The sequence below is a fragment of the Vulpes lagopus genome, chromosome 7, assembly GCF_018345385.1.
Source record: "Vulpes lagopus strain Blue_001 chromosome 7, ASM1834538v1, whole genome shotgun sequence".
Classification (NCBI taxonomy): domain Eukaryota; kingdom Metazoa; phylum Chordata; class Mammalia; order Carnivora; family Canidae; genus Vulpes; species Vulpes lagopus.
In genome coordinates, this window is record NC_054830.1 from 3419327 (window position 1) to 3445721 (window position 26395).

At 58.5% G+C, this 26395-nt stretch overlaps 1 protein-coding gene across 1 annotated transcript in view; it reads left to right on the forward strand.

The window, feature by feature from the left end:
• KDM4B (lysine demethylase 4B) overlaps positions 1 to 26395 on the forward strand; it is a 138005-nt gene that overhangs the window by 63041 nt on the left and 48569 nt on the right. Inside the window, 2 exon segments of the mRNA XM_041761091.1 lie at positions 19339 to 19388; positions 23300 to 23403. Of these exon segments, the coding sequence (XP_041617025.1) occupies positions 19339 to 19388; positions 23300 to 23403 (154 nt within the window).

Below are 26395 nucleotides of genomic sequence, written 5' to 3' on the forward strand. Positions count from 1 at the left end.
TGTCCAGGCCCATGGAGACGGCTGCCCTCTGCCCCGGCCCCACATCTGTGAGCAGGGCCTGGCGGTGAGGCTTGTGGGGTGAGGTGTATGTGTCCCTTCCCTGGGGGCCGTGGCAGGCTGAGTGCAGGTGAGGAGCCTCTGGCGCCCCATACAGTCCATAGGCTGGGGCTGTGTGCACGTGTGCACGTGTGTTTGCACATGAATGTGAGAGTGTGTGCAAATGTGTTTGTGTGTGTGCGTGTATATGAAAATATGTGGGTGTATGTGCACACGTGTTTGTGTAGGTGTAGGAGTACACATGGGTGTGCGTGTGAGTTCATGTGTATACGTGTAAGTGTGCGTCGTGTGTGTGATGTATGAGTGTGTGTGTGCTGTGGTTCCAGCTCACTGGTCTGCAAGGTTCCTAGTGCTGCCCCCTCCCCCCAGGGCTGGCAGTGGAGGGAGGGGGTGCCTGTGTGTCTGTCCCCCAAAGGCCACTTCCCAGTCCTGGCCCCACGCGGCTCCCACAAGCGCCACTAGATGGCGCCCCGACCCTTCAGCACTGGCTGCTGCTCCCTCCGCTGGTGGAAATTTCCTGGGTTCTTCCATCCTTTCTGTGGACTCCTGGCCCAGCAGTGAAGGCCCCAGAGGCTCCCTGGGAGCAGCAGCAGGAGAGTGCCGACTGCCAGAGTGGGCGTGGGAACACTCAGCCCCTCTGCGGATGCCCACGTGTTGGCCCATGTCCACCAGCCAGAGGGATCAGAAAGCGAGAAAACCACCTTTTCTTTAAAACAGAACAAAACAAATAAAAGGAGCCACTGCTGAGTCCTGGCATGTACCAGCCAGAGGCAGGTAGAGCTTCAGCCATGGCTCTGCCTGAGGAGGGGGTGGCCTCGGGCCACTTGGGGCAAAGCCTGTGCTTGTGGTGGCCAGCGAGGGTCACGGGGAGGGTGACTTGGGAGGTGGCCTGGGAGCCCAGGGAGGCAGCTAGTCCCGGCCAGTGCCCAGAGCAGAGGCTGGCTTGGAGGGAGGCAAGGGAGATGACAGTGGGAACGTGAGGGTAGCAGCCCCTGGCTGACGGAGCAGCTTGAGGTTCTCCATGCCACAGCCCCAGCACCCCCGTCCCCTGCCGTCCACCCTCCCCTGTGTCCACCTCTTTGCCACAACCCACTCCTGAGAGCCCTGGGGCAGTAGTCAGCATGGCTGGAATCAGGCACAGCAGTGGTTCATTCAAGGGAAAGAATGTTCCAAAAGGCATCTTAACTTTGGTCTTGGTTCCTGGTCCTGAAGGGGGATGGGATTGCACACGGGGGTTCCTTGTGCTGACCGAATGTGGCCTGTGGGAAGCGGCTTCTCAGGGTGCAGCTGTGTAGGGTCGGCCGCCAAAGCTTCCTGTCCTCCTGCTGCCCCCCCCCAAGCTCCCTGCTCCCCAGCCCCAGCAGCTCAGCTCAGGTACCATGCCCTCTCCCTGGGACCTGGGTGGGGCCCCCAGGTGTTGGCACCGCACCCCATGCTCATACTAGCTCCGTGTGACTTTGGTGAATCTCCCTGTACCCTGTGAGGGCAGGGCCCTCGGTCTCCTCCCCTGTGCCCCCCCACCCAGGTCCCTAGCCCCCAGCAGGGGCCTGGCCGAGAGGGGCCTCTGCCTGTCTGGGTGCCGGTAACATCTCCATGGGAACTGGTTCTCAAGGCTGAGACCCCGGGGGTGGGTGAGGTGCCTCTGGTCCCTGGACTGGGGTGGCTTGGGGGGCCACTGTGTGGCACCGCTGCTCCTGGCCCTTGCCCGGGGCCCTGGGGGCTGCTCCCCGCAGACGGCGCTCACGTGCCTGTCTCCCTGACTGCGTTGTGCCTCTTGCGTCTGCAGCAGCTTAATTGCAACCATTTCCGAGTATTTCGGTAGCATTTTTTTTTTTTTTTTAAGTGTCGACGTCCTCAGGTTTACAGCGTTTTATGAAGCCTTTCTGAGTCTGTTGCTACTTTGGTAGTGTGATTTGTGTGTCACAGCGGCATGAACAGCCTGGTGTCGATAAAAGCGTGGAATTGCTTCAAAAGGCCGGCATTAGGTGGTGCTCTCAGGCAGCAAGGCTAAGAATATCCGAAGCGTTTGAGAGCTTCAAAATCCCTTTTGAGATGGGGATTTAAAATAGACCTGGCACTTGCAACTCAGCCTTCCCGGGGCCTGGTGGGTCAGCGAGTGGGCCTGGGCACGCGGGGACGGCCGTGGGATTCTGCACAGATTCGGTGGCTCAGGCCGCAGGGCCGTGCCGGAGCGGGGTGGGGGGGGTGGGGGGGGCTCAGCATCGGGGCGGGGAGTGGAACTGCCATCCTGGGGCCACTCCACCAGCGGCCCTCACAGCCACTCCCGCACGACCTAGGCCCTAGGCCCTGTGACTCAGGTGGGGAGATACAAGACGTAGGAAAGACCCCCCCCCCCCACCTGGCCCAGCTCGTTGTTCAGATGCAGCAGCGCACACAGCGTTCCCGGCAGCGTCGCCTCCTGTTCTCCCTGCAGCTTCCGGGTGTGCGGGGCGGGGCGGGGGGGAGGTGGAGGACAGGCCTCCCAGAGGTGGGGACAGCCAGCACTCCCTGCAGGGTGTTTGCCTGGGCCCCAACCTTGGCCCTCAGGCCTGTGACTCAGCAGCATCCCTTCAGAGCTGTGTCCCCAGCAGTTTTCTCGCGGTTTCCACAGCGCCCCCCCACCCAACTGCTCCCATTCGCCTGGGGCGTGGTCTTTCAGGTCCTCCTGGGCCCCCGTGGCAGGGAGCACGTCCTCAGATGCACACGTGTACCATAGGCCTGCCTGCATGCGCATGTGCCATGCATGTGCATTCACTCGTGCACGCATGTGCACTCACACAGGCTCCCTGCAGGGGGGCTGGGGAGAGGGTGGCTCAGGTCATGCTCCCCCAAAGGGCATGGGGCCTGCTCTGCTCATGCACAGTCCTGGGTGCAATGAGCGGATCCTGCAGAGCAGAGGGGGTGAAGGGGGTGGTGGTGGGGATGGTACTGGAACTCCACCTCTCTGACCTTTAAGAAGCCGGGGTGTGCAGGGCACTGGGCGCGCTGAGAATTTCTCCTTTTGATGCAGCCCCACCTAGGGTTTCTCTTTGGTGCTTTCCCTCAGGGGAGTTCCTCGGGAGAGGGCCTGGGCGGCCTTTCCTTTGTTGCGGGGAAGCCTGACTCCCTGCGGGCACAGCCATCTCCGCCCGCGCGGTACCGTGTGGGCCTGTGTGCGTGCGCATGCACACGTGTGGAGCGTGCACAGTGTGTGTGTTGCACGTGTGGGTACATGTGTGCATTTGAGGGCATGTGCTCCCAGCCGTGGGGCACCAGGAGGGAAGAGCGTGGTGGGTGCGGATGCTGGTCAGCTCCCGTGATACCTGTTCTCTGGCCACAGCGTGGGGGCGAGGCTGGACGTGCCGCGCCCGGAATGAGTGGGACGGTTGCCCAGGGAGGTGGAGCAAGGCTCTTTTGGGGAAGGGGGCTGCTGGGCTGCTCCCTTGGCCCTTGGCTGTGCGCCTACCTGGCTGGGGCCCTTAGGGCCTCCCTCAGGCCCACCTGAGGCTGCATCAACCCACCTCCCAGGTGCAGTTCCTTTTGCACACGTTAATCCCTCCCAGTGAGCCTCCCGGCCTCCTCCTGTGTCCAAAGCAGGCTCCCCAGTGCCTGGCTGCAGGTGGCACTGCTGGACCACACTGTCGGAGCTTGGCCCTAGAGGGCCTCGGTGTGGTCTCCAGGGAGCCCGGGACGGGAAGTCCAGATAGTGGATGGAGCCCAGTGAGGCTGCCCTGGGCCGCAGCCCCGGAGGCCCACGGTGGAGAGGGCGAGCACCTGACGGAGGAGGTACCAGGAGAAGGCTTGGAGACTTCTTGGCTTCTGAGCGCCCAGCTTGGTGGGGACCAGAAGAGCCCCTCATCCGGTGACAGGAGTAACTCCTCCCAGCTGCCTGGCTCTGGCCCATGAGAGCCCCTGGGTGTCAGGGGGGCTTGGCTCAGCACAGATACGGATAGCGGTTGGTAGGAGTCTGACAGCTTCACAGATTGGCTTTAGTAACTCAGTTTCCCAGCACCGGGTCCTGTCACCTGCGCAAGATGCAGAAGGGGGAAATAGACACCCCCACCCTCCACCCCCCGTGCCAAACCCCCATTTGGGCATCTGGGGACAGAGCCCCGTGGCAGCTCAGTGTGACCGCCGTGCCTGGGGAGGCTGGATGGAAAAGACCCACCAGGCTGCCGGAAGGAAGGCAGCTCCATCTGTGCCTCGTTAGCATGCTGGGGAACCTGGCCAGGCTCCGCTTTCCTCAGCCCCGGTCCTGCGCGAGGGTGACAGAGACAGCAACAGAAGGAGTGTCTCAGAGCAGGAAGTTCCCCTGGGAGCAGATTCCCACGGAGGCAAGAGGAGTCAGAACCCCGGCGACGAGAAGGTCGTAGAGAAGGTGGTGAGGTGGATCGCCCGGCGTGTGGGTCTGCGCGCTGGGCTGCGGAGTCCTGCTCTCGGGGCCCGTGACTGCTCCCCGCCGCGAGCTGGGATCTGTTTGCAGAGTGGCCGGGCCCTGCGGCCGGAGTCTGCCCTCGGGCCTCGAGGCCTTGTCCCAGACAGGCCCCTGGAGGAGTTCCCTGGTGGGGCCCAGCCCCCTCTCCGCAGAGGGAGCCCCTTCTGGATGAAGATGACTATGTCCCAAATGGCCCACTGAGGCCCTGAGAGCGCTGAGCTAGACCTGCTGAGGCCCAGCTTCCTGGCCTGTTGGTTCCGGGTCGGGGCCTGTGCTGCCTGCTGCTGGGCCTTTGGTGACGCCCGGCTTCCCTGTTGGATGCCTGGGGCCAAGGGCCGGCAGGGAGAGCTGTCTTGGTCCTTCTTGCAGACTCTCCTCTTGGGACGGTGACCACGGCAGCAGAGCTGATTGCCCTTTGTTCTGATGTGCCTGACCTGTGTGCCCGCTGTCCCCTTCCATGGGGCCTGTGTGTGGTGGGGCGACCGGTGTGACTTCCCTGGCCTCTGAGCCGGAAGTCCTGCATCCTGGAGCCTCTCTGAGCTGGGCAGTCTGTGGTGTCTGGTCCCCTGGGGTGTGTGCAGACATGTGTGCCATGTCTGCACACATGTGACCATGTGCCCTTGTCATGTGCGTGGTGAGTGCATCATAGAAGAGATGGGAAAGCGTGTCCTCACGCAGGCAGCATGAGCCTGTCCTCCGGAGAACCCCCACTGGATTGTGCCCAGAAGACCTGGGACCTGGAACTCCAGGAGGTCACTAGAGCCACTTCCCCACCTTCCCCATAGCCATGGGGGGCCCTGGCCGGAGCTTTTGCTTCCAGTTGGGTTTTGTACCATGCACTCTGGAGCTTGGTATCATGGCACTGCGCCACGTTAGGATCCGTAGTTTCACACCCTGGCCAGGAGGGCCTGTGCGCAGGGAGCTGGCGGGGTGATAGCTGTGTTACCCCCCCAGCCTGGGTCCCTTCCCGGGCTTTGTAGAGCCCTTGACCCCACTTCTTTATCAGAACCACAGCCCTCTGCTCATCAGGGTTGTGTAGTAAACCTAAAAAAAAAAAACCCTGAAAGCTGATTTTGGCATCAGAGAATTAACTGCTGATGCTGGGAAAGTCAGACCTTGGCGTCTCAAACTGGGGTATGAGGTGTCACCAGACTGTGAGCATAGGGCTGTGTCGTCGATTACCACGGCGAGGACAACAGGCCGTTCTGGAGAGCTCTTCGTGGCGTGGTGCAGCGCAGTGCAAATTCCAGATCATTCCATGTGTCTGATTCACTTTTTCCAGCGTCACCCACCCTAGTCTAATCGCCTGGCACCACTCCGGCAACACCTGACAGCATGTCGTGTGAGGGCACATGCCAGGGGGCCGCTCGGGGTGGATCAGAGGACCCGGGAAAGCTGGCGCTCTCGGGGTGCTCTCCCCGGGAGGCTCTGCTCGGCAGGTGGCGGGATCCGTGCCCGTGGGCTGGCTCCTTGCATCTCGCGGCGTGCTGGCGGGGACAGACACAGTTGGTGTTTGTTCAGGGAATGCAAAGTGATTTTAACATCGCGCTAAGCAGAGGAAGGTCAGCCTTCTGCTAAGGAAAAATCTCACCATATGCTCTCCTCGAACAGCCAGTGAGAGCGGCCGGGGGTTCTTGTGCTGCTGCAGACCGAGTGACGCCTCGCCACGAGCCCGGGCCGCGGCTGTGGGGCTTCGGGAGCCGGGCTCCTGGCGTCGGAGGCCACCCCAGGCAAACGCTCCGCTGTGGCCACTCTCCTTCTGCCTCCTGTGTTTGTCACCGGCCTCTTTACACACCGTTTTGGGTGCATACTTTGAAAAAAGACTCTTTTTTAAAGAACTGTTTGAGGGCAGCCCCGGTGGCACAGCAGTTTAGCGCCGCCTGGGATCAGCCCAGGGCGTGATCCTGGAGACGCTGGATCGAGTCCCACGTCAGGCTCTCTGTATGATGCCTGCTTCTCCCTCTGCCTGTGTCTCTGCCTCTCTGTCTCTATGAATAAATAAATAAAATCTTAAAAAAAAAATAAAGAACTGTTTGAGATTTATAGAAACACTGAGGAGTTAGTCCAAGCGTCACCTAAGCCCACTCTGATTTCCCACTGAGCTCTGCGCTCAGGCTGGGGTGCTGTTGTGCTCAATGGACCAGTGTTGATACATTCCTAGTAAGCAAAGTCAATTTATTCCTATTTCCTCAGTTTCCCCGATGTCCCTCTTTGGTCCCAGCATCCCCTAGGACATGTAGGCGTCACATCTCCTCAGGCTTCTCCGGGCTGAGACAGCTTCTCAGACTTTCCTTGTGTCTGATGCCCCTTGACGGTTACGTGGAGGATGGGGCAGGGCTTTTGTAGGAAATCCCTTCCTTGGGTCTGTCTGGGCTTTTTCTCATGGCGAGGCCAGGGTGATGGGTTTTGGGAGGAAGAACCCGGAGTGAAGTGCCCTCCTCCTGGGGCTGTCTCGGGGGAGGGTGCTGTCACTGTGGCTTGTCACCACGGACGTTGGCCTTGGTCCCCTGGCTGGGGTGGGTGGGCAGCTGTCTTCCTGCAGGGTCACTCTTCCAGTTTCCATGCTGTTCTGTTTCAAGTGGCCTCTTACACAAACAAAAGAAACTGCCACTATCAGAGACGGGAAAAGAATAGAGAACAGAGCAGCCTCGTGTCAGTGGCCACGGTGATTGGACGTGAGCCTCTTGCCAGGGATTTTTTGATCTGTTTCTTTTCTCCTAACCTGGAGTTGAGGCAGTTTTGCTTTTCTGGTGCTGTGTGACCAACCAGTGGGCTTGTGGGCTGCATTGAGGGGCTCACAGTTCCATAGGTCAGAACCGAGGCGTGGGCCAGCTGGGTCAGGCTCTCCGAGGCTGGGATCGAAGTGTCGGCGGGCTCTGGGGAAGGTCCACTTCTGGTCTCAGGTCATTGGCAGAGTTCTGTTCCTTGCAGAGGTTGGAGTGAGGTACCACGTCCTTGCTGGCTGCCAGCTCTGGGCTGCTGTCGGCATCTAGAAGTCGCTCAGGTCTTGCCATGTGTCTCCCTCCATCAAGGCCAGCTTGGGATCCCCTCCCACTGGCACCTGGGACTTGAGGGCTCACCTGCTTAGGTCTGACCCACCAGACTCATCTCCCTATGTTAGTGTCTGCCGACAGGGGCCTTAGTTACAACAGCAAAACCCCTCACGGCAGCACCAACTCCAGCACAGTTGGAGTAACTGTGAGCGGCGGCCTGGTGCCTTAGGGGCATCTGAGAACAGTGTCTGTCATGATGCCTTCGTTGTGGACTGTATCGCGGTGTGGAGGAGCATGCAAAATACGTACACACCCCAAAGATACGTATCTATGTGCCGTTCATCCGGTGACTCCATGGTGAACCCTCGTGTACCCCTGACGTGTCAGGGAATGAACCTGCCCCACCGCCCACCCCGTGCCCCTCCTTTACAGCTCCCTCCCTGCCAAGAGCCAACCACCGTCCTTCTGACTCCTCCTCCTCCTGACTTGATGGGGCTCATGTTGCTGCTTTTATGGGTCCTTTTCCTGCGTGTGTCTGTGGACCCGGGCGACGGGGCTGAGTGGCAGCCAGATTTGAGGGCCCTACAAATAGACTTATTTGTACCTTGTGTTCCTTCTGGGAGTTCGTGGGGAAGACGCACCCTGTTCCACGTGGCAGGACTTCATTTATTACTGCAGCTGGAGGGTTTTCTGCGTACGACTCTGCCTCCGTCTGTTCATCTGTTCACTGGCGATGGGCACTTGGGCTGTTTCTGCTCTGGGCCAACTGCACACACCGCTTTAGCGTTTTCACCTGATGCTCATGTATGAAGTGCGGTACTACACCCGAGGAGGGCACTGAGCGATCCTGACATCAGCAGTGGCCGCGGGCGGTGCTCCTGGCTGTGCTCCCACTGACCCCTCTCTGGTTGTGGCCACGCACCGCCCTCCTGTGCAGGTGAGGCCAGGTTGGCCAGACACCTGCTCAGGCCGTGGAGCTCGGAGGTGGTGGGGCTGGGGCCCAGCCTGCCTTTACTGCCACTGCTCCACCCTGCCCCTCGCATCAGGAGGGGTGGCCACTCGGCTTCGGAGACCGGGTGTGTCCCAGATGGCAAAGGTGGCCAGGACTTGAAGGTGTGGAAGTGAAAGGACTCTTTTCTTACCGGGTCCCCACAACAGTCGCCGAATCAGGCCTTGTCGAGCTGAAGGGGAGATGGAGACGGGAATTGGAGACCCAGGCTGGCACATGTCCTGCCGTCTTGAGCACGTGGCTTTGGCGGAGGTCATGCTGGGTGTCCAGGTGAGGTAAGAGGGAGGACATGTTCTAGAAATTTTGATGAGTGGGTACAGGAGGCAGCGCCCCAGGCTTCTGCTCACCTTTTGCTGGCTGGTGTCTGGTCCCATGGCCTCACTTAAAACCAGGGAGCCTGGGAAGTGTCCAGCTATAGGTCTGGGAGGAGAAAGGAGAGGGGTGGGTGAACGATGCTTTATCACCATGTGGGTAGTGAACAGAGGTGGTGTTGTGAGTTAGCTCACGTCCTGATGGGGTGCCCACTGTGAGTCCAGCATGAACCACACCTACCGTCCAGGAGACGAAGGTTCAGTGAGCTTACGGTGTGGCCCCACGCCCCCAGAGCAGGGCCAGGCTGGGGGGTGACCAGGAGTCTCCAGATGGGGTCAGGGAAGCCCGTAGGACTGAAGCCCATGGAAGAGACCAAGCCGGGCAGCCCGTGAGAGGGCCTAGCTGGAGGGCGGGCAGCCAGCCCAGGCACGTGGGCTGGAAGGTTGTTGGTGGAGGAGTTCCTCCACTCAGCCACACCTCAGCAAGAAGGACACGTCAGCTGGGAGGGCAGGCCCAGGGCTAGGACGTGGGGGCCTGGGGCCAGCAGGTCAGGCTAGTGCCCTTCTGCTCCACTGGGCGACACCATCTTCTGTCTCCCACTCAGGGACACAGACCTCGCTGGCCTGTCGCACAACCTTGCTGGCTTGGTCTGGCAGGAGCAGATGGCCCTTCACTTTGGAGTCTTTTGTTCAAAGAGTGGCGACGTGCACTGGCCTGCATCAGGAGACACAGGGTTTTTGCTTTAGGGCGCCTGAGCGCCTGCTCCCTGGCCGGAGTCCTCTCTCTGCCCACTGCTCTAAGAAGCTGTTGGTTCTTCTGTTGGAAATGTCGCTGGACGTGAATTCCCATCCTGAGATCCTGCCACCCGGCAGGGTCTGGACGGGAAGCTGCCCGAGCCGGAGAGTTTGCGGCTGTTGGTGGGGCCCCCTCCTCCCGCTGCAGAGGCCGAGGCCAGCCTGGCCGGCAGTCGCCTCCCCCCGCCCGTTGCCATAGACGAGCCATCAGAGATTCGGGGTCTGCATGCAGGGTCTGGTTTCCATGGCAAATTTCTCTCATGCTGGGGAGGTTGCTGTCGGCAGATTTCGGCTCCTCTGAAGGGAGATTCCTGCAAATCTGTGAGTACAGAGAGAAGGAGTCTTTGTCGACTTTGCTTAAAAATCTGGCTGTGAATGTGCTCCCCCTTCACGTTAGCACAGCAGCAGGAGTGGAGAGGCCTGTGGCCTGCGGACGGAGCGGGGCGGCCATGGGCTGGGCCGGGCAGCACCGCGCCCGCATCGCCAGAACCAGACCTCCTGTCATCGCCAGAACCGGAGCTCCCTGGGGCAGCTCAGCCCATGCAGAAGCTTAGCCCTCCCTGAAGCCCCAGCGCCTGGAGTGACCCCGGGAGTGACCCCGAGTGCCCTGTGGCCTTCGCCTCCTGGACGGTAGGCTGAGACTCACGTGGTCTCACTCACAGGTCTTACAGCCTCCGGGGACCTGTTTGTAAAGATGGTGTAACCTGCGTGCTCCCCAAAACCAGTCCTGTAGTTAAGAGCACAAGTCCGAGACCCAGGGCCGCCTCTGGTGTGGCTCGGGAGAGCCCATGGCCGGTCCTCCGGTTCCTGGGGCCTCACTGTCAGCCTTGCTCTGTGGGTGTGTGTGACGATGGACGCAGGTCCAGGACGTGGGGAGTCATGTTACAAGACCTGAGCCTCCCCACGTGGAAGACGCCCTGGCTGCTCGCAGCCCGAGGAGAGGGCAGGACTCCAGCCACCCTCCCAGGCCCCAACCAGCTTATTGCCACATCCTGGGCTCCTGCTGCTACGGGTTGGGGTAGCCCACACTGGCCTGTGGAGTCCCTTCCGGCTGCAGATGAAAGGGAACTGTGATTGTTGGCTCTTGTGCCAGCAGCCCTGTCCTTTCAGGCTCTTGGGCTCTCAGACCCGTCCCTGCCCCTTCCTGTTCAGACCGTCTGCGTGTTTCAACACAAGCTCATCAGGGGGTGTCCCTGCTCCAGCACACACTGCCACCGCCGCCCCAGGAGTCTGGGGGCCAGAGCGGCTGGCCTGTGGGCCGCGGGGGTGGGCGCGGTGGGAGGCTGCCCCCGGCTTGTTGTAGGAGCAGAAATCCAGGCCAGCTCTACAAGAGGGAGATGGAGGTGCTCTGTGTCAGCACCGTGTCCCCATGCATCTGTCACCCTTGGCCGCCGTGACTAGATGCCCCATCCTCTGTGCCTGCCTCCGGAAGCCTCACCTGAGAAGGGCCCCCCACTGCTTTAAAAACATCAAAAACAGGCACTCATGTGACTTGGCGTTTCAGTCTTGTCACATAACAAAAATAATTTGCGGGTCTAAAATAAACCGGGGCTTTGGGGATCAGATGCCTCCAGTTCAGCATTTAATGGCAGGCTTGGCACCACTTGCCTTGTAAAGTCTCTTTCTTCATTAGTGTAGACTGGCCACATGTGAACTGGCCCGGAGCCTCAGAGTCCCTGGTTCCTGTGGGGCATTGCCGGGGAGGTGGGGGCCCAGGGCCCCCCGGGAGGCCTCAGCATCCCCTCCCGCCTGCAGCACCCCCTTTATCTCTCTCCGGTCGGCCAGTTCGTGTGGCATCCTTGCTATGGTCATCCCGTCGGAGACTCCCGGTTTTCTCTGTTTATCTGTGTGCGTTTCAATAAAAATGTCATTATTTGAAATCCTTGACACTGCCTGTGCCAGATACCGAATTCCACCGCCTATTGTCCCGTAAAATGATCCATTAAAGATAAAACCGCCGGAGCTCAATACGGTTCTTTCCTGGGAACAAGCCACCCTGGCCCTTGGCCGATCCTATCTCCCCAGCAAGTGTTTGTATTCGTTGCACAAAGGGGCCCCGGCATTGGGACAAATGAGGGAGGCTGCCTCTCCATGGAATGAGGTTCCTGGGAAGTTAAGATGGGATTTCTCGATAGAAATTGGGCAGGAGTCCATTTGCCGTCAGAGAGTTCCAGGCACTGGCTTGGGGCAGGAGCTGTGCAATGCAGGCTGGGCTCTTGACTGCAGCGATGACCAAGAGGAGCTGGAGGGACTTGGAAATGCCCTCTGGTTTCTCTCCAGGGTGTCTGGGACAGAGTCCTGGTGTCCCCTTCTTCCCTAGGCTGGGCCCCCTCTCCCCTTCCAGCTAGACCGGGCTGGTGACGGCTCTTCTCCCTCCCGTCCCAGTGGGCACAGGGACCCCAGGCTCTCCATCTGTGCTGGACTTTGCATCTCTTTAGTCTGTCTGCTGGGTCCTTTTTCTAACATCTTTTCTTTCTCCAGACTGCTGTATGGGGTGGCCCTCTGCCCTGGTTAACCCGTGCCACCCCGTGTGACTACTAATAGTGCTTCTTGCACACCCCAACCATTGTGATAAGGCCACCCTGCTCACACCCAGCATAGTGACCCCACCACGCTTGCATCATGAGGTCAGCCGGCCCTGGTGTCAGATCGCAAGGTGGTCCCCTTGCCTTGTTTACTGAAGGACTAGCTCACAGGTGTAGGGGCCCTGTGATATGCCCCGTGGCTCTCCTGCTCTGGACAGGTGAGCGGTCACATCACCGAGCAGTGCCTGCTTCGAAGACATGCGCACCGGCTCTCCTGGGTCAGACTCTGTGATTCTGTGTCGTGAACACACCCAGGTTTATGTTTGGCCTCCTTTGTGAGGAGGAGCCCCTGCCTGTGGACCACAGACAAGGGCAGAGTCTACCCTGGTGGGTTCCGTGGCCTGCTGTGAATGTTTCTGGTGCAGAGGATGTCAGGCTGTTCCTCACGCCGATTGTTCCGCTGCCTTACCGGAATGCTTCATTCTGTCGTTTACCAGCTTGTTCTTGGCTTTCCCAAGTAGAAGGTTGTGTTTAAAAGAAAAGCGTTTATCTCTTTCCTTGTAATTTTTACTGTCCTTATACCTTTCTCCTTGACCTATGACAGTGGCTAACGTCATCAGTGTGTGCTGATGAGTGCTGTGATAACGGGCAGCTTGCCTTGCTCCCGACTTTCCAGAATGCCTCTCCTGCCTCATCATGAACTGTGACCATGGGAGATCCCTCCTAGCCTGGTTGGCTCAGAACTTTTATATTCCAAAGGCTTGGAATTTTACATAGAGTTTGATTCGTTGGACTGTTTTTGCAACCCTGGGGATAAACCCCTCTTGGTCTTGTAATACACTTTGGTGTCTGATTTTCTAAGATTTTATTTAGGACTTTGCAGCTGTATGAGACTGGCCCATTATTTTCCTATGTGTCTTTGTTCTGTGTGGGTGATGGGGGTTTCCCATTCATTCATTCATTCATTCATTCAAAAATATGCCAGATTCATAGAAGAAGTTCTGATCCTGCTGTCTGGTAACCATGTGCATCAGTGGACACTGGCCCTTTAGTGTGAAGGTTTTGTGGGGCTCTCAGTAAAACCACCAGGTTCTGGTGCCTTTTCCAGAGGGGGTATCTGTAAGTTTCTGCCTTCTCTGACAGGGCTCATATTAACCTGCTGGATGCTGTGGTTCAAGGCCCAGAAGACATCGAAAAGCCAAATAACATCTGTGACGCTGAGCCCAGAAACTGGGGCAGGGACTGACTCATCACTCCCGTGTCCACAGGGCTGGGGCATTGTTAATAGGTTTATTGAGGCATAACTTCCACACCACATGTGAAATGCTGGTCACAGAAGTCACCTGAGGTGCTTGGGCATTTCAGCAGACCAAGTTGGTGTGGCTTGTCTCAGTGGTCATCAGATGAGGGGTGACCACTCATGACATGTTTCTCTGGGCCCCTCTTTTCCGCTAACCAGCTCAGAGATGGTGTCCTGGCACCTAGGAGGCCTATGGGGAAGCCTGTGCCGTGACTGGGTCGTCCTGCTTGGCCCACCCAGACCACAGGGCAGCAAGCTGGAACTGTTCAGCCAGCGTGTGGCTAGAGCGGGCGTGGGCTGTGGGCCGAGATGGGGCTTTGTGTTTGAGGATTGCAGTAATACTGGCTTTCCGCTCGCCCAGCATGTGGGGGCCCTACAGGGCTGCTGGCACCTGGACCTACCGTGGCCTCCTGGGCTTGTATGGGTGGCTTGCTCATGCTAGGTGGCCTCCAACTTGACACATGGTCTCAGCACTTGCAGAAGCCTCTGCCTTCTTGTTTCTGTTTCTGTAATTATAGCATGTTAAACGGCCAGGGGCCTGTCTGCCCAGGCCTTGTGCACACACTGTGAAATTAACTTCCTCACCCTCCAACATGCGTCAGGCTGAGCTGACATTTCCAAAGGGCTCCTGGCTGGACCCCTGCTCCTGGCACGCGCTCCTCAACAGAGAAGAAGGCTGGGAGATGAGCCTTCTCATTACGGCACCTGATCGCTGGGAGCCTCGTGCGGTGGAAGCTGTCAGGCTGGGTGATTGTCACCGGCAGGGTCTTGGGGGGGAACGTCAGTGCCACGGTGTTACATGTCCTGACTCCAAGCTAAGGGGCCTTGCAAGAAGGGCAGTTGGGGATTTGAGAGCCATAGCCCCCAGCAAGTCTTGTTACCCTTGTAGCAGGCAGGGGGGAGCGTGCTGGGAATGACCCCATACCATAGAAATGCTGGCCGCCTGGCAAGGGCCCTGCGGCCTGGGGCAGCCAGCAGTTCAAGGAGATGAGGGTTGGCGGCTGGCGCAGCCCCTGGGCTCTGTGGGGTGGGTGGGTTTATTTCCACCGGAGTTTCACGTTGCTCGTCCTTTGCCCCAAGAGCGTGGGTTTGCTTGGTGGTTTGAGAAGCGGCAATCCCTCTGGTGTCACCAGTCCACAGCCCAGGAGAGGCGAGGCAGAGACCAGCCTTCTACCTGCCTTTCTAAGGTTACGTGTGGCTGTTCACATGGGGTGGGGCATGAGGGGTGGGGGTCGGCTGGGCGCGCAGGTACCATGCTCCCATGCCTTCATCCAAGGCATCCTGCCACCCACCTGGCCAGGTGGCCCCGGGCGCTCACGCCTCTGGCTGGAGGGGGCCTGCATGCCCCAAGCCCTGCTGCTCACCGTCATTGTAACTAATGGCTCCTGAGCAGGTCCCTGCTCTCCAAGATGGTCTGTGTTCCTCTTCGTGACACACTCATTTAATTTTTAACTCACAAGGCATTTGCTTATTTATTTTCATTGTTCTTGATAATAATTCTAAGCCATTAGAGGGGAAAATTATATTCAAAAATGCTGTTTCACACTTTATTTGTTTGATGATTTAGAGCGATAGAAAATAGCACATTTGCTGGCTTTTATAGTCTGATAATTATTCACATCCATCAAGCCATTCCAGGGGAATAAACAAAACACCAAGAAAATGACACTATTAATAGCATCCTCCACGGCGGACAGGAAGACTTTCCCGGGCCGGCGAGTCAGTAAAATGGAAGCGTCCTGTCCCTGGCCAGCAAGCAGCCCTGCCCGCAGAGGACACATTTCCTTTTAATTGTCCAGCCCCATCTGGCCCCAAGAGCTGCCTGGCTGCCAGGCTAAGGCCTCCGGCCACCCTAGCACCTGCCACCTGCCCGGTGTCACAAGCCCTGGAGTGTCTTTATTAGGCCCACCAGGCCTGTTGTGACCTATGCAGACAGAAGCCTCCTGACGTCTGGAGCCGTTTGTGTCCCCGAGACGGCTCTGCCCCCGGCTTAGACTCAGCCTTGGAGCGGGAGCACAGGGCCGGCCGGATGGCGTACCTCTCTAGCATCCACTGCACCATGTGCTCCTGGCCTCTTGTAGGCAGGAGAGACTCACCTGTGTGTCAGGCCCCGGGGCTTAGGTGACTGCGCACTGTCTGGACCCAGCCTTGTGGGCGGCTTCGCGGGTTTGAGCTTTGCCTTCCCGGGGTGGCCGTATTGGAGGGGGCGCCTCCACTGCAAGTACCTCGAGGTGTAAAGGAAGGAGCGGGAAACAGTGAAGCTGGGGGCTGCCCACCTTCCTGGGACCTATCTGGTCCCTCCCCAGACCTGGGCGTCGCTTCCATCTGGAATTCGGTGTCTGGATGTGGGTGTGGCAGTTCACCAGCACCCTGAAGTGTGTTTCTCCTGTCGGTTGGTCGTTTGAACCGTGAAACCGCTGGACAATGGTGGTCTTTCAACCGCTGTGCCACGTACATCATGTCTGCTCACCTGCGAGGGCCTGGTTCCTGGGGCCCTGGTCTCTCCTCTTGCCTCCCATGTGCCCTATTCCTGATCTAAAAATGTTTTATTTTCTCACTGAAGCCCCCTGACGTTTGCAGACAACTGCCTCTCCAAAAAGGGCTTCTGGCAAATGATGCCTGAATCTGTCTCTCTCGGCTTTCTCGGCAATTCCACGGCATTAAACCCGGACTTATGGAGCCTGTCGAGTCCTGCTGCAGCCTCTGCAGGGGCACCTGGAGTGGTTGCCAGGGATACCGTACCGACTTTTTCAGGACTTTCTGGTTTAGCGTTGCCTGGAAGTACTTTGGGTAAAACGTTCAGAAGTGGTGAGAATGTGCAGAGGAGGATGGGCTGGTAAAATACAGAGATAAAGACCCTGAGAGAAATACTGTGGAGAAAGTTCTGGACTCCTGCCTGGCCCACCTAAGGACTGGGACTCACTGTGTGTCTGAGTTGTGGCCGATGCTTCCCTCAGACACACTCACTGCAGCTGCCAGGAGCAAGGACCCTGCTGGGCCTCATACCCTCTGGGCCCCTCTGCTGGCCCAGAATGAGTTGCCCACCCAGGAGGGCCGGCCAGATGCAGCCCAGGCCTGGGGGACGAGCATGTTGGCTGGTGCCATCTCGGGGTGGGTCATGGCCAGTCCTGGAGGAGGTATTGGGCTGTTGGACCAAGGAGATGGCATCGGGGCTGATGTGCAGCAGCACGTGAGGGGATGCCAGCTTTGCTGTAGGGGTTTCCTCACGCTGGCATAGAGAGGGACTGGGGGAGCCAGGGGAGGTTCTGAGCAGGGCCAGGGGCAGGCCACCTGCCAGCCACCTACCAGCCACCCAGAATGGACTGGACCAGAGCACCTGGGGAGGCTGGCTGTCTGAGGAAACCGTGCAAGAACCCTTTGCCACTGGTTGACTGGGGCTGCACATCCAGAGGGTTTGCAGGTCAGCCAGGTGGATTGATTTTGGCCGTCATGTTTGACCTTGTGATGGGGATGGAGGTCCTGGGGAGCAAGACAAATTGCCCCCATGTTGGTGACCAATAAAACCAACTCTGTTTTATGGCCCCAAGAATTTTCTCGATAATGACTGGACAGATGCTCCTGCCTTGGGGGTTGGTGAACAAACATGCTCCACCCAGATGGCTGCGTGTCCTCCTTCCCTCCCAGAGCCAGGCCCGAGAGTCAGGGATGCTCCCACCAGGTGGCGTGATGATGGATGGGGCTGTGACGAGGGTGGCAGGACTCTGCTGTGGCGGCCCCATGGGGCCTGGGGGGGACTTCTCTCCAGGGGCAAAGGTCTGTCCCTGTTGGGAAGCTAGCTCTGTAGCCAGCTCACCTGGGTCCACATGGCGGAGGGCCTCCCAGGGCACCTGGCCGGCCGTGGTGTGGAGAGAGGGCTCTGAGGGAACCTACAGCCCAGAGGGCTGGAGTTCCTCCCAGCCGTCAGAAGGGCCCAGCATGTTTTAATAGACGTACAGACGGAGCCTTCACTGACCTCCCCTCCTTGGGGCAGACAGCCCCGAGCTCGCTCAGAGCTGTGTGTTGTAAGGCGCCCCCCTGACATCTGAGGTTTGCATCTTGCCGAGCCCCCGGGGTAGGGGGGAGCTGGGGCACATCGCTGGCGTGGGGGCTTCTCGGCACCCTGAGGCTGTCGCCAGCTTGTTCCGAGTGGTGGGAGCCCAGAAGTCCCCGTGGCTGTCGGCTTCCCGTCCACCCATCCTCTGTAATCCCTCCAGGGGCTGCTCTTCTGAGCGCTCAGCCCAGCGTCCTGCAGTCTGTACTTTCCGATAACAGAGGAGCCACGTTCCAATGTATTAAACTTTTAACATCCACCAGATTCAATTAATCTTATCTTTACAACTCCCAATTACAGGCGGTAATTAAGTGAAAGCAGCATTGTAGGCTGGGGATATTGCATTAATCATCACAGCCTTAGAGCCATAAATTAGTTCCTCCCGTCCTCCGGCATCTTCCCAGAAGGACCGGAATGTTTCATTTCCTTGTTTGGGGGGATGTTAATCCCACAAAGGTGTTTGGGATTGGGATTAACTTTATCGTCTTTATGTAAGTGATAAAAGGCTGTTTAAAGAAGAGTCACCTCATCTTTGTCCAGACAGTGGAAAATTCTCCAGTGACAACAGAATCGAAGGTACCGTGCCATCTCCTCTAGGGCCCTGTCATGTGCCCAGAAATTAATTATTTTCATCCTGTTAGATTAGAGACAGCCTTATCTCCTGCCCCTGCCCCCTTTTATTTTATTAAAAAGCAATAATAACCCTCTCGATTGGAATGGGCTGAGCCAGCTGCAGAGTCCGGGCCGGCTTCCACGTCCTGGGCTGTTGCCATCCTGCCTCCTGCACTGTGAAGGAGCAGGAGGGTGCTCCACGCCACGTGTCCCCGCGTCTGACTCATTCTAGAACGTGAGGTGTGCTGACGCAGGGTCTCTCCCCTTGGCACCGTGGACATGGGGAGGGTCACCGTCTGCGGGGCTGGCCTGGGTGCTGTGAGAGCTGAGCAGCATCCCCGGCCCCGCCCCCTCCATGCCAGGGGCACCTCGTCCTGCAGTTTTGACAACCACGGATGTCCCCAGTCATGGCCCTGTGTCCCCTGGGGCAGGATCACCCCTGGGCGAGAACTGTAGCCCTGGAATTTCTCCCGGACAGGACTCAGGTGTGGTGTAGTAGTTGTGTAGACGGAGCCCCTACTGTGCCCCTTCCTCCTTGAGACAGACGGACGGACCTGCGCTCAGTGCTTGGTGGCATTAAGAACCATACACCGGTTCCGTCTGCCTGTCTTGGACATGGAGTTTTCATCCTGCCAAGTCCGGGGTGGCCTGCCAGCTGGGCTGGGGCTCCTCGGCACCCCTGCCTGGGCTGTCCCCACCGGGGAGAGAGTCCCCGCATCCCAGCAGGCCAGCTTCTGCACACAGCATTAGTGAGGATGTCACTCTGGCTTCATCTGTTTGCAAACTTTAAAGTTACATCTTTCTTATTTATGACAGAGCCTCAGGAATCTTTCAAATATAAAATGTGTTAAAATAAAACTTAGGGAGTGGTGACAAATGAGGTGATTCTCATTCCTAAGGCTTCTTCCCCGGTGGCTCCTGGGCCTGGGGGAGCAGGAGGCAGGGAGGCAGCCACGGCAGGGGGGGGGGCTGGGGGCCTCCCTGTCTCCCCTCCTGCCCCGCAGCTCCCATCCAGTGCTTTTTGGGGTTTTGCCTCTTAAGCCTCGTGCAGGTTTGGTGCCACTGATCAGGGGCGGCCAGGGCGGTCTGTGGAGGCCCAGGACTGCGGCCTTCTCCCCTGACGCCCTCCCCTGACACCCACCCTGCTCCCAGTGCCTACCCCGCCTGCACTTCATTCCCACTCCCGCTCCGAGGCCGCAGCCCCAGGGCCCCCTCGGCGTGCGATGGCCACACGACTGATGTGGCATCTGACGTGCCCCCTTCTCTCGTAGGTACGCCATCCCGCCGGAGCACGGCAAGCGCCTGGAGCGGCTGGCCATCGGTAGGTGCACCCCCCGGGCTGGGACCTGGGCTGGGGCAGGCGGCGGGGTGGGGCGGGGGCAGCCGCATGGTCCCGGGTCTCCCTCATCCCTGGCTTGGTGGCGTGCCGGAGGCGTCACCATCTGATTTTCCGTCTCCTCTCCCTCCTGTGATCAGATCACGGTCCCCCCGCCCCGGGGTTTATCGCATCGTGCACGACGCACAGAATGCCATTGCTTTAAACTCTATTTTCCAATTTGTTAGCACGGAGCTGCCAGACGTGACTGCGGGCTCCCGCAGGCCCGGGAGGGCAGCCGTGTTCTTTTGTCTCCCTCCTGGCGCCTGGTATTGCGTCTCGCTCTCCTCTAAGTCTTAAGGTCTGGGTTTAGTCTAGAAAGTGAGCGGTCCTGTGGGGGGCTCCCCCTCTCATGCCCCGCAGCTGCGTGGTGACTGGACAGCTGTCTGCCTGTGTGTGTGGGGCCGGCCTCCCTGGGCTTCCCCCGCAGACCACCCCCCGGGGCCTTTTGGGCCGATGAGATTGGTCAGAGAGGGTCCCAGACTGTGTCTGGAGAGGGGGTGCTTGACCCCCTTGGGGTCAGGGCAGGCCCTCGGGACGTGGGATCCTTGCAGACAAGCCAGAGACCCATCTAGGTGACGCTGAGGCCCCTGGCCACCCTGACAGAGAGGCAGGAGGGGTTCCCACATTGCTCCCCATCATAGTGCCCTGCGCTCTGCTCTGACATCAGGTGGCCGTTAAGTGCCTGGGACGGTGCTAGAGGACCCTGCTGGCCTGAGGGTCTGGCCCTCACTGGTAGGCAGTGGTGGGGCGGGCAGGGCAGGTGGAGAGCCGCTGGACAGTGCAGGGGCCCATCTCATCACCCTGATCCTCTCCCCTGATCTCCATGAAATCTTCCAGAAGGCATCACTCAGCGTTGGCGCAGCCTTCCTAACGTCTTGCCGCCGTCCTTTGTCCCTTCCTTGTGCCTCCTCCAGGGAGTGACCACTGTGCTCCTCCCCTGCCTGATTTGACTTTGGAGATGGAAGTGGTGGAGCTCTCTGAAAAATGGGCCTCCTGTCCTAGCTGCTGTCGGCGTGGCCCAGCTGTTCAGCAAATGCCTGCTACACACAGGTTCCCTGAGGACGAGGACAGAGGGAGGCTTGTCACAGACTGGGGCCAGAGCCCAGGCCCAGGCTTCCCCAGCCCCGGGGAGGTGTTGCCGTATTGGAAACCCAGACTTTGCCTTCGCTGAACCCCACATCAGGAGCTTCTCCCCATAGAGATGCCAGTTACGGTCCTAGCAAGAAGCGATTTCTCTTACTTATTAATATCTAAAATCAGAACCAAATTAAAATGTTTCTCCGAAGTATTTTGTTAAGATAGGAATTTAGAAAACCACTGTTAATTTTAAAAGAGAAGTTAAAAAATATCCCTCCGTCTTGTTTTCTTTTCCTGTTGCTGTTGTAACAAATCACCGCAGAGTCTGTGGCTCTAAGCAGCACAGTTTTGCTCTGAACCTGAAACTGCTCTGAAAGAGCCCTAATTAAACCCCTAGGCTCATTCCCTTGTTTGGAGGGTTGGAGGTCAGGGGTCCGACACGAGTCTCAACTGGGCTGAACTCCAGTGCAGGCTGTCCCACCCGTTCCCACCTCCAGGGGCAGGGGCTCCGACCTGTGTCCCTGTCTGTGGTCACGTGGCCTCCCCTCCGCCTCCCTCCTGTGGAGACCCCATGGTGACACCGGGGTCCCCATCCTGAGGTCCTGCACTTAACCCCACCTGCTACATGGAAGGGAACATAGATACAGGTTCTCGGGGGCCACTCTTGAGCCTCCCACACCTACAGAGCCGTGGAAGAAAGCGCCATGGAGTGGTTCAGGGGGCGCTCTGGTGACCACACTGCTGGGGTCACCCGTCTTTGCCTACTTCCCTGCTCCTCCCGTCCTCCTGGATTTTGCAGTTAGCCACGCCCAGTATGTTCTTCCCCTCTGTATCTTTTCTCCCAGAAAGAAACTTCTGAATGATCCGAGTGCCCCCTAGAAAAGCTAGAACTGGAGTCTTTGAGGGCCATGGCCACTCTCCCTGGAGCTGGGCCTGCTCCCTGGGTCCTTCCTGCAGGCGGGGGCCCTGCTGCCTCGGGATCTGGCCTGGTTTGCTCTCTGGGCGCATGCAGGAGGCACAGGGGCCGGGGCTGGGAGAGGACGAGCCAGGAGCCAGAGGCCTGTGGGAACTACCCCATCTGGGTAGTTGCTTTGTGAACAGTGTGGACTCGTGAAGTCCCACCTTGGTGGGGAGACAGGGGGTGGGGCGTCAGCCCTGGGGGAGGGTGGGAGGGCTGGAGGGCTGACCACAAGCTTCCCCTGTGCCTCTGGCACAGGCCTGAGCTCCCCTCCTCAGAGGGAGGACAGGAGAGGTTCTAGGGCAGTGAGTCACTGCCCTCCTCCGTGTCCCTTCCAAACTTTTTTGGGGGCATGCGTCACAGATTCCATTATTGAGATGGATGGAATGAGTTTGCGATGAATATGGAAAATGAATAGCCGAGCTCCAAATGGGCTCGCTGGGAGAGTCGTGGAGCCCACGGAGAGAGCATTAATGTGTTGGCGCGTTATTGGTGCTAATCACTTAAAATGTGCGCCTTTATTAGAGCTTTAATGAGAGCCACTTAAACTGTGCATTAAAAAGAGGGACTGCAGAGAGGCCGCGGGCCGGGCGGCAGGGGCCATAACTCTAATTGAAACGCTTTTAGCACCGAGGAAAGTTGCTGGATTCAGTAATCCCTCGCTCTTTCTAGAACCTCACAGTCGTGTCCTTGCTGGTGGGCCTCCCAACCCCCACCCCCTGACACTGTGGCTTAGGAGCTGCCCTCCCCGACCAGCAGGTGTGTGAGTGAGGCCCTGTGCTCACACACAGCACATGCACACACGCGAGTGTGCCCTCTAACTGGCGACCCATCCGGGGAGTGCACTGGCCTGGAGGCTGGGGGCCCATGGTCGGGGGCGGCTCCCGGGAAGGTCGGCTGTGCCTGGGGGGCAGTCCTGCATGGGGTTGGACCCTGGGACACCCGGCCACTGCTGTAGCCCATCCCATACCTCGCCGCCTCTCGGTGACGCTGGGTGAGGAGCCCAGCACCTTTGCCCTGGGCTCTTCTTTATCTACAAGACCTACCTGTCATTGATTTGAGCTTCAGCCAATGGGTGGTCGGGAAATGTCCCCGAACTGCGTTAAGCACACTTTTTAGAGCAAGTGGAGTGATGGTCTGACCTCTGTACGTTTAAGAACATCGCCTTAAGCGAGTTACGTGGTAATACCGTGAGAAAGCAAGCATTTCCAAACCGGAACTCAAGCCACCTTGCGTGCAGCAGAGGGGCAGCCCTGGGTCAGGCCGCTCTGCCCTTTCCCACCAATCCGTGGGCCTCGGGGGGCCAGTCGAAAGCCAGAGGCCCCATCTCCCTGTCTGCTGCGGGGCCCACAGGTACACCCGGGCAGAGCCCGTGCCTGCAGGCGGCCCTTTCTTCCTCTTTGTCTCAGACTTGGTTGTGTGGGGGTACTGCTCATGACTCCCTGGTTGGACAGCATCTGTTCCCGTGTCCTGTTCTCTGACTGCCACTGGGCACATGCAATGCAGCAGGTTTTATCTGGGGTGTGCCCAGCGGGGAGGTCTGTGCAGCTGTGCCCTGGCCTTCACCCCACCTGTGACTTCAAGGGTGCATTTTCTTGCATGGATGACCCTGGCCAGCCTGGGCTCTGGACTCACTAACTGGAGGTCTGAGGGCTGCCATCACTGGACCACACGGCTTAGCGACAGGGTCCTGTGCCTTTCCTTCCCTTGGAGCTATAGGCTCTCCATACTCTGTGCCTCGATGGGAGGGAAAACACTGTCCCAAAGAGACCTGCTCAGCTCCGGCCTGTCAGACTGATGTGCATCTTTTCTGCTCCAGGGTTCTTCCCCGGGAGCTCCCAGGGCTGTGATGCCTTCCTGCGGCACAAGATGACCCTCATCTCGCCCATCATCCTCAAGAAGTATGGGATCCCGTTCAGCCGGGTACGTAGGGGCTGTTGTGCCCCGGCCGAGGGGACCACCAATGTCCCAAGAAACTGGCTTCTTAAGCCCAGAGAAGGTTTTAGAACACTGGCAAGCTAGGGGAAGGCAGATTGGCTGGGTAGTCAGCCTGTAGCTCTGCTGTGGTTGGAGGGTGAGGATGGAAAGGGGAGAGTTGGGGGGGGTCTCGCCTTACCTCCCACCCCCACTCAAATTCAATCCCCTGCCTGGTGTGGCTGCTGGCTGCCCCCCTGCCTGGTCTTGCAGGGTCAGGGTTGCCATGTGGGGGCAGCTCCTGCCCACTTCCCAGGAAGCCACAGGACAACTGGGCGGGCCCCTCCACCCCCCTACATCGCCCTGGTCTCTGGCCGCACCCTATGGCCCACTGCAGACATCCTTTGTAAGAATGAATACTTGTTTAGAAATGAAATATCTGGCTCTCCCCCAGCATGAAGACTGTGAACTCACTCAATTTGCCGCTCCAGGGAGCGTTTTGCTTGTCCCTGGGAAAGGCTGTGATGAGTGAGGCCTGAAGCTTGGGGAGTCAGGGTAGGGTGGAGGAAGGCCAGCACCCGGGCCTGGGCCTTCGTCAGGGGCTCTGCCCAAGGTGGGGTGGGGCTCTGCGCCCAGGGTGGGGCTCAGCAGGTGTCCACTGCAGCCAGTCCCTTCCCTGCAGACAAGCCTCCTAGATAGGAAAGTCTAGGCCTGTGTCTGCAGGGTGCTCCAGACGAGGGGGGATGTGCCCAGAACCTTCCGGGGAGGCCTGAGCAGACTCTTGGCTGAGTATGGGGCAAGTGGTGGGGGCAGGCCAGGAGTGAGGGACCCTCCTGGGGATCCGGTTCCCGAAGGTCTCCCTACAAGACCATTTGTTGGGCACGGGAGCAAGTTCTGCCATCAGACCCTCACGCTGCACTCTTGCCGGGAGTGTCAGCGAGTTGGAAATTGCTTCTGACATTTCAATCAAATCGCCTACAGCATTAGTGCTCAGATCGGGGATTCGCTCTCTCTGTTGGGCTCGTCCATCAGATAGCGGGATGTTCTGCTCTGAGAAATGCAGGTTTCCATGCCTCCCTCCCCTCCCCTCATCTTCTGATTTGAACAACGCTGGTTACCAGGAACCTTGCAGACAGACACGGCATTGCTCACAGAAGCGAGAAGTACTTGCTTTCCTGTGGTTTGTGGAGAATGTTCTCTGAGGCGGTGCTTCCTGGGGAGAGATGCCAGTCCGAGGAGTCGGCTGGGGGGCACCCTCTTTTCTCCTGCATCACTGTCTGCCTGCACCGCACTTTGTGCACGAGATGCCTGCAGATCTCCTGAAGGCGGTGGCCCCCGGCCCGGGGCAGCTGGCACTCAGAGACCGTGGTCCCTTCTCCGCATCCCAGCCCCTGGCTGTCCATGGGCCATCAGTGGTTCCCCGGGGCCTACGGGCCGAAGGCCGATGCTGGGCCAGCAGGGAGCAGCGGCCCGCTCCAGATGAATGCCCCATCAGGGTCCGCGTGGGTCCCCTCATCTGAATTCCCGGCAGCCCTGGGGGGGAGTGACTCTCGCACTCCACTTATAAATCTTTGTAATGGTATTTACTTCTAGAAGAAAAAGCAGATCAATAGCAGAGCTTTTTAATAATTAAAAGTGTGTATTTCTGTAATCTGCCGCGGACTTCCTCATTTATTCTGCGAGAGCTCGAGGAAGCTGCTGAATTCAGGCTTTCTCCATGACTGGCATTCGGGGCTGGCGTTCCCTTCACTGCTTATTACTTTGCCACACGTCCTATCCATCATCCCAGGTGCCACCTAATTTATTGTCGGGATAATGTTGACGGCGGTGACATGGAGGACAGACACTGTGGGCTCGAGACGAAGCCGCCAGGGTGTAGGTTTTGTGACAGGAGCATCATCTTGCCGTCCTTACGGAGCACATCTGTGCTAGGCCTTGGTTTATGGAGGGGCCGTCAGGTAATGGAGGCCCTGCAATCTGCCTGAATCGGGTGGAGGCACCTCCCCACACCCCAGCCCCGAGGCCCCACAGGGACCCCACAGCGTGCCCGCGAGGCTCCCAGCTCATGCCAGGCCGCCTGCCTGCCTGCGTCCTGATGGAAGGAGGGAGGGGGCAGGCCAGTGGGCTTGGTGCAAGAGCTAGATGATGCTACGCTGTCCATGGTCCACTCGGAAAGGATAAGAAAAATCAGTAGTTACATTTTAAAAGAAAAAAAAAATCCTTAAATGTTAATTTTATCTGTCACCCATTTCACACAGTCCTGTGGCAGGAGCCAGCCCAGAGAATCCTTGCTGTGGCGGGGGGTTGCTGGGCCCTTGGGGACACTGAGGGTTCTCTCCCCGCCCCCGCCTCCTACCGTGCATGGGCTTCATCCCCCACACGCCTGTCACTTGGACAGGAATTTAAAAATATAACTTAATGCACGCTGACTTCCCTTGATTGGTGCAATTCATTACTTGCAAAGAAAAATATCTTCGTGTTCTTAAGGACTGGCTTTTCTCCAGGCTGTGTCAGTTTTGATTGATTTTTGACTCTGCGGTTGGCTTTTGGAAGTCCCCCCCACCCTTCCCCCGTCTCCCGCCCCCCACCCCCTCAGGGCTTGACTTCTTGTTGGTTACTTAAATGAATCCAGCAATTTCTACTCATCTCTCTAGAGGAAGAAATAAAGATTAGCGAGCTTGAGAACTCCTACAAAGCTACAGTGGAAAGATGAACAACCTGATAAATGGGGGCAAAAGGAGGTGTGGGCACGTGTAGACCTCAGGGGGTACCGCAGCCGGCCGGGAAGGACACCCCTGAATGCCAGTGATGGGGAGAGTGCTGGGGGGTCCGCAGGTGCACAATGGGTGGCCACTGCAGAAAACCACTCGGCAGGTTCTCAGGACCCCGTGGGAATGCAAGCACGCATGTGCGTGAAGACTGGCCCACAGTGTTCCCGAAGCTCCACTCGTGGGAGCCCCACTCCAGAGCCAGCCCAAGGTCTGTCGCCAGGACGAGGAAG